This window comes from Haliotis rubra, unplaced genomic scaffold (genome assembly GCF_003918875.1).
Source record: "Haliotis rubra isolate DU_JTF1 unplaced genomic scaffold, ASM391887v1 Scf186, whole genome shotgun sequence".
Taxonomy (NCBI): Eukaryota; Metazoa; Mollusca; class Gastropoda; order Lepetellida; family Haliotidae; genus Haliotis; species Haliotis rubra.
This window is the reverse complement of record NW_025765847.1, coordinates 1,325,100-1,338,290: the sequence shown is the minus strand read 5'-3', so window position 1 is coordinate 1,338,290 and position 13,191 is coordinate 1,325,100. Positions and strand designations below refer to the sequence as shown.

The following is a 13,191-nucleotide window of genomic DNA, read 5'->3' as shown; positions in this document are numbered from 1 at the left end:
TAGACTCGGCGTTTAGTACAGTTTATTCCCAATGTCATTCCTGAACGTTTTGTCAATGCAGACAACCCAGGAAGATATCTATTCCGCTGGGGATCCCCAATCTAGTAACTGTGTTACACAAAACGTAATGGAAATAGAAAGCACTCAACCGCAACGCAAATTTCGGTAGTACTTTAAATTATTTGAAAACTTCATTTTTCACGGCTAATCAATCTTTATCATGTGCGCTATTACAACATAGCGCCCGAGTTCGTTACAGTATTAAATGAAGCGTGTTTCGTTTTAAGCAACCCATTAAATGCAGGCGAATATTCAGTGAAGTCATATCTTGTATTTCTGCTTTGTTGAACACATAATGCGAACAGATGGGTCGTCTTTATCAGCGGTTGTGTTTTATTCCGCGGGTTAAGTGACTTTAGGCCAGGTTCACACGGAACTTCAACACAACACTCGCGCTGCCTTTCAAACCCAACTGCCGTACCTCAGGTGATGGTAGTCGTGCATGGCGTCCACTGGAGCCTACAGCAGAGGTGTATTGATATGTGGGCCATGGTGAATCCTTTGCGTTACCATGGAGACATGATAATGCCGTTTACAAACCGTTCTCGTGACTTCCGGTTCTTCAACTTATCACATGCATTAATACCTCGCCCTATAGTCATCACTTTATCACATGCATTAATACCTCACCCTATAGTCATCACTTTATCACATGTATTAATACCTCGCCCTATAGTCATCACTTTATCACATGCATTAATACCTCGCCCTATAGTCATCACTTTATCACATACATTAATACCTCGCTCTATAGTCATCACTTTATCACTTGCATTAATACCTCGCCCTATAGTCATCACTTTATCACATACATTAATATCCTCGCCCTATAGTCATCACTTTATCACATACATTAATACCTCGCTCTATAGTCATCACTTTATCACATGCATTAATACCCTGGTCTATAGTCATCACTTTATCACATGCATTAATACCTCGCCCTATAGTCATCACTTTATCACATGCATTAATACCCTGGTCTATAGTCATCACTTTATCACATGCATTAATACCTCGCCCTATAGTCATCACTTTATCACATGCATTAATACCCTGGTCTATAGTCATCACTTTATCACATGCATTAATACCTCGCCCTATAGTCATCACTTTATCACATGCATTAATACCTCGCCCTATAGTCATCACTTTATTACATGCATTAATACCTCGCCCTATAGTCATCACTTTATCACATGCATTAATACCTCGCCCTATAGTCATCACTTTATCACATACATTAATACCTCGCCCTATAGTCATCACTTTATCACATACATTAATACCTCGCCCTATAGTCATCACTTTATCACATGCATTAATACCTCGCTCTATAGTCATCACTTTATCACATACATTAATACCTCGCCCTATAGTCATCACTTTATCACATACATTAATACCTCGCCCTATAGTCATCACTTTATCACATACATTAATACCTCGCTCTATAGTCATCACTTTATCACATACATTAATACCTCGCCCTATAGTCATCACTTTATCACATACATTAATACCTCGCTCTATAGTCATCACTTTATTACATACATTAATACCTCGCCCTATAGTCATCACTTTATCACATACATTAATACCTCGCTCTATAGTCATCACTTTATCACATACATTAATACCTCGCTCTATAGTCATCACTTTATCACATACATTAATACCTCGCTCTATAGTCATCACTTTATCACATACATTAATATCCTCGCCCTATAGTCATCACTTTATCACTTGCATTAATACCTCGCCCTATAGTCATCACTTTATCACATACATTAATACCTCGCCCTATAGTCATCACTTTATCACTTGCATTAATACCTCGCCCTATAGTCATCACTTTATCACATACATTAATATCCTCGCCCTATAGTCATCACTTTATCACATACATTAATACCTCGCTCTATAGTCATCACTTTATCACATACATTAATACCTCGCTCTATACTCATCACTTTATCACATACATTAATACCCTGGTCTATAGTCATCACTTTATCACATACATTAATACCTCGCTCTATAGTCATCACTTTATCACATACATTAATACCTTGCTCTATAGTCATCACTTTATCACATGCATTAATACCCTGGTCTATAGTCATCACTTTATCACATACATTAATACCTCGCCCTATAGTCATCACTTTATCACATACATAAATATCCTCTATGTGCAGCAGTTTATATCTTACATTTATATATTCGCTCTCTATAAAGAAATGTATAACATACATTACTTTTTTCTCTCTATGTACTGCAGTTTATCTCTATTAACAACAGTTTATCACATGATACATTAATATCCCATCTCTATTAAAAGCAGTTTATCACATGATACATTAATATCCCATCTCTATTAAAAGCAGTTTATCACATGATACATTACTACCCCATCTCCTTTAAAAACAGTTTATCACATGGTACATTAATATCCCATATCTATTAAAAGCAGTTTATCACATGATACATTAATATCCCATCTCTATTAAAAGCAGTTTATCACACGATACACTAATATCTCATGTCTTTAAACACCAGCCTAGATTACAGCTCATCTGCGTGAGATTATACCAAATACCTAGTATATCAAATTCGCTTATTTGTCAGAAATTCTATTCATCCAATTTCTCAGACGTTAATAATAACAGATCCTTTAACTTGCAATATATCACCCACTTAAGACGTTTACATCTGAATGTAAGCCGTGGTTCTATCCGTAGTGTGTTGAGATTAATATCTTGGAAGCCAATAGCGGCAATCTGTGATCACATAAAGCGACTTGCAACGCTGAGATTCCTTGAAGTTTGTTCTTTGATGGTCTGAGGCTGACAAAGGTTACCGTTAGATCCCAACTTGGATTTTTGTAACGCTGTGTGGAGACTTGGCGACGCGACTGTCCGTCAATACACGACTATTGTGTTGAGTCACTTCTCTTCACAGTTACGTACGAGCTCCTGACGACGTCAGTAATCGAGTGTTGATGATCCAAGCTTACAGGCCTAGTGTCTTGTTACAGTACGATTGATAAAGCATTGCATTTTTTAAAACCTGAATGAACCTATAAGATTATGGAAACATTATGCAATGCCTTCCTTCACTTAAAGCCTCACTAAGCTCCGCTGATTCGTGCTCAGGTCCAGCTTAGGTGTAGTCATTGCAATCCATACCATGTGTGAGAGTGTATTGTTCTCTGTAGACCAATAAGTAAGTACTAGGTTTATATTGTTGATATGTCTTAAGTGTGTAGACAGTTTTGGGTTTGCAGGGAATTAGATAAACGCTACTGGGACTGCCAGCTAGCCCGAACGTATTAAGTCATTTTTTGAAACAATCCTTTAAACTCATTGTTGAAAAACATAATGATATTAACGCTTTCATGTGTGAGTGAGGTAGTGGTGTGTATTACAGCTTTTAATTGTTTTACTTATGTTTATGTCAGTGTCACGTGAGAATAAGTATGAATGAATGAATGAATGAATGAACGAAATCACGACTTCTGGTTTACTAGCGAAGTTGCAGTGAAGATTCTTACACAGTTCACAACGAGTGAGTGAGGTAGTGGGACTGTGTGTGTGAGTGAGATGTAGTGGGACTTTGTGTGTTTTTTACGGCTTATCAGTCACGGTTCATTTCAGTGTGGTAAGAAAAGTCGAGCACATTTAGCCATATGGTGACACCCACCCCACCCCACCCCAAACTCACACGAAGAGTGATAACAGACCAACATTCGAACCCACGAGCAGCTAACGCTGGCACTTACTTGCTTCTAAGACGTTGTAGTATCCGAACATCTACTTAAGAAATCTAAATGAGAGACATGTGTATGGCTCCAGCTTTCTCTCTTTCTGTTTCAGACTTAGTGCCCTTGGATCTACTGAAAGAAGCTGTTCCAACACTTGATCACATCCCCCCTGGTGTGAGTGTAGTATACGTCGCGAGCAGTCACGCCCATGCATTCCAGTTCACATCAGAAGCCAACCGACTGGAATTCAAAGCCAACAAGATTTTCAAAAGATGTGAATATTTCCCAGAGGAGTTCTCCATATTTATCGTGCTGAAACACACACAGAGACGTAAAAGACAGGAGTGTTTGTTTTCCTTGGTGGACGATAGAAGAAACAAGATTATTATATCCGTGAAACTGACCAAAGTTGCCCTAGTGTTTCAGTATGACGACAAAACGTTTCGTTTTAAAACGGATATATTCTCCGATGATAAATGGCACACACTTGGATTCAGCATGGCGGGTGATTCTGTTGTCATGACAACGGATTGCAGGAATCGGCGTCAAAGACAAGCGCGCCGGGCGTTCCCAGAATTCCTTCCAATGACAAATACCTCCTTCATTATCGGTGGATGTAAACGAAAAAGGACAATGTTTCAAGTAAGGGCACGCAGTTACACACTATTCCATAACTATTCTATTCCTTGTTTTGCTTTGTTAATAAACACTTAACAACGCTTAGAAGAACGGAGTGTGTTCATATTGTCATACGAGTTTTTGTGACTGACTGAGTTTGGTTTTACGCCGCTTTTAGCAATATTCCAGCAACATCACGGCGGGGGACACCAGAAATGGGCTTCGATTTTTTTGTGATGTTATTAAGAAGACGATGCCCGTTAGCTATGTACCTTGACGTACTGCACGTAATAATAAAGCGTGTTGAGATGAGATCACCGTACCTTGACGTACTACACGAAATAATGGAGCGTGTCTAACGAATAAGAGCATTGGACGGTGACGTACTACTCGTACTAATGCAGCGTCTGTAATGAATGAAAGCATCGTATCTTGACGTACTACACGTACTAATGGAATGTCTGTAATGAATGAGAGCCCCGTACCTTGACGTACTACACGTACTAATGGAGTGTCTGTAACGAATGAGAGCACTGCACGGTGACGTACTAAACGTATAAATGGAGTGTCTGTAACGAATGAGAGCACCGTATCTTAATGTACTAGACCCAACGATGGTGTGTGTAGCCTATGAGAGCACCGTACCTCGACGTACAGCAGGCAATGTAGAATCATGTATTCCCCCGGGTATGATGAACAGAATAGAAGCAAAATATCTGTATATGAATAGAACAGAAACAGGTTATCTGTTTGATGAACATAATAGACACAGGCTATGTATGTGGAGAACAGAATAGAAACAGGCTACCCGTATGGTGAACAGAAAAGAAGCAAGCTATCTGTATGTGAATAGAATAGAAACAGGCAAACTGCATGATTAATAGAATAGAAACAGTTTACCTGTATGTGAACAGAATAGCAACAGTTTACCTGTATGTGAACAGAATAGAAACAGTTTACCTGTATGTGAACAGAATAGAAACAAACTATGTGTGGGTACGTTCATACAAGCACCATTCAGTGTGCCCTATAGGCAGCGATTCATATGAAGGTTGACTTCAGTGCCCGAGGGCCGTCAGGGCACATACTTCCAACATATCTCCTTGGTGTTCTTGTACGGCCTGTGTGAACACTCTAACGTGTAATTTCACTGTTTTCGAACATTGCGTACCTTGTTAAGACGCGGTCTTACAAAACAGACATCTTGTATCGTAACACCTCATAGAACCTCCGATTGAGATCAGGATAACGCTGCTCGCGGCGAATCACAAGGTGTTAATGAAAGTGCTGGCTCGGTCCTGTCTATCGCAGTGATAAAATCTGTTAAAAAATATATTTTTTAAAATGTGCATTTTCATACCTGACAAGAGCCGACCGTGCTAGTCACAGGTTGAGCGGTATTTTAGAATTGCATGGTGTTTCCGTTGCAGGATTACCATGACTTCACAGTCGCTCAAATAAACGTCAATTGACTCAGATGATAATGACATGCAAGATGATACAGTCTTGTTCAGTAGAAACCTGTTTTTGTACCATAGTGGAAGCCTGTGTGTGCGGACACCGCAGTTATAAGTTTGTCAGACAATAAACGCAAATCGTTGTTTTCCAAGACATATATTGATGTGTGAGAGGCAAAACAAGTTTCATTCATTATGTATGGACGTAACAAAGTAACTTCTTAATCAAATGACAGTGATGTGTACATACATTTATAGCGAAGTACAAATACGTTGACAGAGGGTGCTTCTAAACACGTACACTTATTACGTAGCACGAACATGATAATGCACGTACGATTATAGCAAATATGTCAGTTCTCTGTCCACCATTAAACTTATTTCAAATTTCACGCCGATACATTTCGTCTCGCCTCCAGGGCTTCCTCAAAGACCTGATCCTCGTTCCCGGGGCAGACGCCGTGGCCAAAGTCTGTCCCCCCAGACGACAGCGCCGGATGGACAACACAGTCACGACGTTCCCACACGCATACGAACAGTCGCCATTCTGGCCACAGAAGGTTGAGTGCTCGTGGAGTGACGTTGGCAACCTCGCTTTCGATGTATACTCCGACAAGGTCAAGGTCTGTGTGAATGGAATCTGGAAGGAGGTGCACATCCAGACGGGTGAGGCTGTTGTTAGGCTGGTGTGTCCAACAGTGTGTAGATGTAAGCATCACATAATGTAAAACCGAAGTTTCTGAAAGGTATCAAGCACTGATGAACTAAAGGGTTTCGCTAGAAAGTTATTATTCCATTTCCACATAAAAAAACTTCAGTAAGAAATGAGTAACCGCCGTAACAGAATCGGTTTGCACTGATTTTGATCTGCGGTATTTCATTGTTGAAATGTAATGCATAATACTCACCAAACAATGTATGGATCAGAGCAAAGTATAATGCTGTACGATTACCGTGGCACCTGTATGGTGCTGTACGATTACCGTGGAAACTGTATGAAATGTACGAGTACCGTGACACCTGTATGATTATGTACGATTATTGTGACACCTGTATGATTATGTACGATTATTGTGACACCTGTATGATTATGTACGATTACCGTGACACCTCCATCATATGTATGAGTACCGTGACACCTGTATGATTATGTACGATTATTGTGACACCTGTATGGTGATGTACGATTATTGTGACACCTGTATGATTATGTACGATTATTGTGACACCTGTATGATTATGTACGATTATTGTGACACCTGTATGATTATGTACGATTACCGTGACACCTGTTTTATGCTGAATGATTGACACTTGTATGATGCTGACAGGTAAGAAGAAGCTGGATTACCTAGAGGCTTACCACGACGTCAAGACGCCAGCCGCCTCCATTGACGTGGAGGTGTTCACGCTGCCGGGGGAAGGGCTGTTCGCAGTGTTCGCCGGGCAGGCAGGGAAGGGGGACTCCGCGTTGTTCAAGTGGGTGGAGAATCAGTTCACCTTCTACCAGAAGCTGGAGACGGAGGCAGCTCAGAGTTGGTGCCACTTTACGATCAAGAATCAAGTAAGGGCAGATAACTCATGCTTGTTTCCAAATCTTTTACTGGCCCCAGGAGACCATTTTAGTTCTAGACTCGTCACTGTTACTTCTATTGCCATTCAATGAATATTTGGCCGGGCATGAATGCAAAGTTTAATAGCGTCGTTTAGATTTCTTGAACAAAATCTCTCCATGATCCATAACTTCAGAGCAAGGAATGGTGTAACCAGTGTGTGAAATAGTTTCCAAATATGGCTAGCCAGTCGGGCTAGCTATGCCTGAAAGTTACTAACACAAAAAATAATTTATTAGCCCCAAATTTGAATGTAGAAATTAACCAAAATATTACAAAAAGGTAACATACCATCATTCATCAGGCCATAATTTTGCATGATTTAAAAGTGTATTATAACTTAACAAGTCGGAGAGAGTGATACATTTAAAAAATGAACCCATGAAAATTCACTAGCCAGTCGGGCCAGTCACTGTGGAGATTTAGTGGCCCGACTGGAATTTTACTAGCCACGGGCTAGCGGGCCAGTTACTATTTCGCACACTAAGTGTAATTAATACACAATGCCATTAAGAAAGTGTAGAAAGGTGTCAAATGTACCATATGTTATATTTGGGATTACACTCTCTTAGTAAAGTACAGATTCTAGTAGTGAGTCCCATCGCCAGCACTCAACGTCAGACGCCTAACCCACTCAGTCAGAGAAAGTGTAATCCCAAATAAAACATATGTTAATATTGTCATTGTCGAATTTTACACGAAGTTAGTCGATGTCACTTGGCAATGTACTAATAAGTGTTACATATAAATATTTACGTTAATCAGGAATTTTACCTCTGGTGTTTACCCAATGCATAGCCGTCATCTCCCACGTGAGGAGCGTCACTGGGCGACAGCTTCACGCTCTACTAAGACAATCCAGCTTCACGCTCTACTAAGACAATCCAGCTTCACGCTCTACTAAGACAATCCAGTGCGTGGCATATTTATTTGATTTTCAGTTTTTCCTTGCAGTGGCGAACTACGGCAGTTCCCCCGACCACGCCTCCAACTCCACCGTCTACAGGTGGCACAAGAAGAGGAAAAAGTTCAAGCCATATCAGACATTCGTCACGTGGACGGCACGCGACTTTGAATACTTTAAGATTGACGGCCAACACTACCTCGCCGTCGCCAACCACGCTCAAGGTCAGTGAAGTTGCCAAGGAGGAATATCTTATACTTAAAGAAATCACGATGTTTCCTTGCTTTCATAATTACACAATTGTACAGATAAGGGAAACTCATAACTGATACTCGCACGTCTTAAATTATAAGAGTGAGTCAGTGACGAGTGAGTATGGTTTTACGCCGCTTTTAGGAATATTCCAGCACTATCACGGCGGGGAACACCAGAAATGGGCTTCACACATTGTACCCATGTGGGGAATCCCGTCGGGTCCTCGGCGTGACGAGCGAACGCTTTAACCACTTTAGGCTACCCCACCGCCCCTAAATTATAAGAGTGAGTGAGTGAGTTTAGTTTTACGCCGCACTCAGCAATATTACAGCTATATGGCGGCGGTCTGTAAATAATCGAGTCTGGACCAGACAATCCAGTGATCAACAGCGTGAGCATCTATCTGCGCAATTGGGAACCGATAGAGCCTGACCACCCGATCCCGTTAGTCGCCTCTTACGACAAGCATAGTCGCCTTTTGTGGCAAGCATGGGTTGCTGAAGACCTATTCTACCCCGGATCTTCACATGTCGCTAAATTATAAGAAGTAAATTCTTGTAATATGAGGTAATGGTTGTACGCTAGATAATTTCAAGCTCTCGCGTTACGTGGACATGATTTCCTAGTTGGCATGACCCAGGTCATTCCTAACGCCTCCATATTATTGGTGTAAAGTGGGACAAAACTGATTTGCAGACAAGTCAGAATCTTAAGTAGGTGAGTTGGTTTTGGTGGGGAAGAAAATGAAACCCGTGTTTAGGCGTGACATACGAACACGTTACCCACTCAGCTACCCTACTCTTGGTAGTATTAGATCAGATGACATGCGAGCGAAGGTTGGGTGAAGATAGGTTATCACATTGGACGTCGCTTGATACAAATGGCAGTAAATGATGCACGTCACCGTCTCCCATTTACTTCGTCCGATCCTCATGATGCTGATCACTGAATTGTCTGGTCCAGACCTGTCATGTAGCTGGAATATTGCAATTTCACATCAGCGTCTTTACATCGTCAGTAACATCCTGCGCTTCTTCACAGGCGACAACACAATGGTAGATTCTGTCATCTACAAGTGGGACTTCAACCATCGCAACTTCACGGAGTTCCAGTCAATCATGACGGTCGGAGCCTATGACTGGACACACTTCGTTGTCAACGACTTCCACTTCATCGCTATTGCCAACGCGTTCAACGGCCTTACCACCCTCATCGACTCGGTCATCTACTTTTGGCAAAACGATCGGTTCGTTCAGTTCCAGACAATGGAGGTAGGGCCACAGGGTTGAACTTGTTAGTACTGGGTAGTGCTTGGTAGTATATGGTAGTATTAGATACTGGTGGTGAGTGTTTCGTAGTACTGGGTAGTACTGTATAGTACTAGGTAGTGCTGGGTAGTGCTAGGTAGTACTGGGTAGTGCTAGGTAGTACTTGGTAGTACTGGGTAGTGCTGGGTAGTGCTAGGTAGTGCTAGGTAGTACTGGGTAGTGCTAGGTAGTACTGGGTAATGCTAGGTAGTACTGGGTAATGCTAGGTAGTACTGGGTAGTGCTAGGTAGTACTGGGTAGTGCTAGGTAGTACTGGGTAGTGCTAGGTAGTACTAGGTCGTACTGGGTAGTGGTAGATAGTACTGGATAGTTCTTGTAGTGCTTGGTAGTGCTTGGTAGTACTGGGTCGTGCTGGATTGTACTTGGTAGTGCTGGGTAGTGGTAGGTGATGCTGGGTAGTGGTAGGTGATGCTGGGTAGTGTTGGGCGTGGCTTGACTTGAATTATAAACTTTTATCATTAGATGGTTATTTTATGTCGCTTCAACCAGTTCTAAAAGTTCCAAAGGGGCAATCACGACTGAGAAGTTTACTATCAATGCTTTGAAAGAATGAGTCCAATTCAGTGTAATTCTGCATTCTGTAGTAGGATTTCCATCTGATTTCATTTCCTCCTATGTCTTTGCTTAACAGACTAACGGTGCCACCGATTGGGAGTTCTTCAGTATCCATGGTGACCACTTCCTGGTTGTAGCCAACGCCTACAACTACGGCCCACAGAACTACAAAGACGTGGACACCTACTACACCAACTCAACCATCTACAGACTCAACAAGCAGAAGAGAGTGTTTGAGAAGTTCCAGATTGTCCCCACATACAGGTGCGTGTCTATATGTCCTGTCTGATGATAGTTCCACATACAGGTGCGTGTCTACTGTCCTGTATAATGATAGTTCCACATACAGGTGCGTGTCTATATGTCCTGTATAATGATAGTTCCACATACAGGTGCGTGTCTATATGTCCTGTATCATGATAGTTCCACATACAGGTGCGTGTCTATATGTCCTGTATCATGATAGTTCCACATACAGGTGCGTGTCTATATGTCCTGTATCATGATAGTTCCACATACAGGTGCGTGTCTATATGTCCTGTATCATGATAGTTCCACATACAGGTGTGTCTATGTGTCTATATGTCCTGTATCATGATAGTTCCACATACAGGTGCGTGTCTATATGTCCTGTATCATACAGGTGCGTGTCTATATGTCCTGTATCATCCACATGATAGTCCTGTATTCCACATACAGGTGCGTGTCTATATGTCCTGTATCATGATAGTTCCACATACAGGTGCGTGTCTATATGTCCTGTATCATGATAGTTCCACATACAGGTGCGTGTCTATATGTCCTGTATCATGATAGTTCCACATACAGGTGCGTGTCTATATGTCCTGTATCATGATAGTTCCACATACAGGTGCGTGTCTATATGTCCTGTATCATGATAGTTCCACATACAGGTGCGTGTCTATATGTCCTGTATCATGATAGTTCCACATACAGGTGCGTGTGTCTATATGTCCTGTATCATGATAGTTCCACATACAGGTGCGTGTCTATATGTCCTGTATCATGATAGTTCCACATACAGGTGCGTGTCTATATGTCCTGTATCATGATAGTTCCACATACAGGTGCGTGTCTATATGTCCTGTATCATGATAGTTCCACATACAGGTGCGTGTCTATATGTCCTGTATCATGATAGTTCCACATACAGGTGTGTGTCTATATGTCCTGTATCATGTTCCACATACAGGTGCGTGTCCATGCGTTCTGTCTCATGTTAGTTCCACATACAGGTGCGTGTGAAAGTCATACTGGGTGTTTTATGTTTCAGTGCAATAGACTGGGAGTATGTCCGTATTGGGGGTGACCACTACTTGGTGGTGTCCAACGCCCAGAACGGGGGCGAGGGGGACGAGCTGGCGAGCGTGGTGTACAGGTGGCAGGGGCTGGACATGTTCGTCCCCGTACACTCGCTCAAGACGCTGCCGTCGGCAGACTGGGAGACGTTCACGATTGGGGAGGACATCTATCTCATATACGCCAATGCAAAGGAATCTACCTCACAGGTCATAAAGGTCAAGTTCACGTAGGCATGAATATTCACGAGTAGAAGTGTCAAATTACAAGAAATTGTTCCACGACTCATTAGTGGGACGCATCAACTTAACAAAGGATCATGACGGAGTTGATTGACAGAAAAAACAGCGTCCATTTGCATCAGTTATAACAGTGAGCTACTTCTTGCATAGACTGTTCACTGTTTATCACACAAACCATTCATCATCTAAACTGTTTAATGCACTAACCTTTCAAGTGTTCGCATCATTAGTTCCATGTTTAAATAACAATATACTGTGTGTTGTACCAACTGTGCACTGCTGCAATACTGTCGTACTGCATGAATCATGTGCTGCATCAACTGTGCGCTGCATCAACCATGTGCTACATCAACTGTGCATCAAGTGTATGCTACATCAACTGTGCGCTGCATCAAGTATGTGCCATGTGCTACATCAACTGTGTGCTACTAACTTACACTGCTAAGTCAACTGTCCCCTGCATCAATTATGCACTGCATCAACAGTATGCTGCATCAGCTATACGCTGCATCAAGCATGTGCTACATCAACTGTGCGCTGCATCAAGTTACACTGCTGAGTCAACTGTCTGCCGCATCAACTTTGCTCTGCGTCAACTGTGAACTGTATCAATCATGTGCTGCATCAACTGTGTGCTACAGATTTGCATTTGTTGAAACCTATAATTTAGCCTCCCTGAAATGATGAGGTTTGTGATGCTATAGCAACACCATACACACTCCCGCAGTCAAATAACACTATGATATCATGTGATATATACTGGAATGTTATCTATTTAATATATCCCCCTGGACCTAGTGCTGATAATCACGTTATACACCACGTTATCTTGACGTCGTTTACTCTGTATTGTATATGTTTCTGTTGTTCCTATATATTATGTTGGTATGTTAAGTATATGTGGCCGATGTAGTGTCTCTCCATGTGTCCGATCAGTGTTAATCTTAGACATGTCTCTCGTGTCGTGTGTGATGTCCACAGTTCATACCTTCACAGCAGAAGTGACTGTTATTTATGACACCTGCGTATCTGCCCATTGATTGATGTTGATTGTCTGAATGTATCGTGTAGTA

At 41.8% G+C, this 13,191-nt stretch overlaps 1 protein-coding gene across 1 annotated transcript in view; it reads left to right on the top strand.

The window, feature by feature from the left end:
• Window positions 1-13,191, top strand: part of LOC124273920 (thrombospondin-type laminin G domain and EAR repeat-containing protein-like) — a 31,824-nt gene extending 18,633 nt beyond the window's left edge. Inside the window, exons 3-9 of the mRNA XM_046709262.1 lie at window positions 3,939-4,468; window positions 6,321-6,567; window positions 7,233-7,465; window positions 8,456-8,642; window positions 9,715-9,944; window positions 10,633-10,820; window positions 11,851-13,191. Of these exons, the coding sequence (XP_046565218.1) occupies window positions 3,939-4,468; window positions 6,321-6,567; window positions 7,233-7,465; window positions 8,456-8,642; window positions 9,715-9,944; window positions 10,633-10,820; window positions 11,851-12,109 (1,874 nt within the window). The 3' untranslated portion in view covers window positions 12,110-13,191. The remainder of the gene's footprint in view (window positions 1-3,938; window positions 4,469-6,320; window positions 6,568-7,232; window positions 7,466-8,455; window positions 8,643-9,714; window positions 9,945-10,632; window positions 10,821-11,850) is intronic.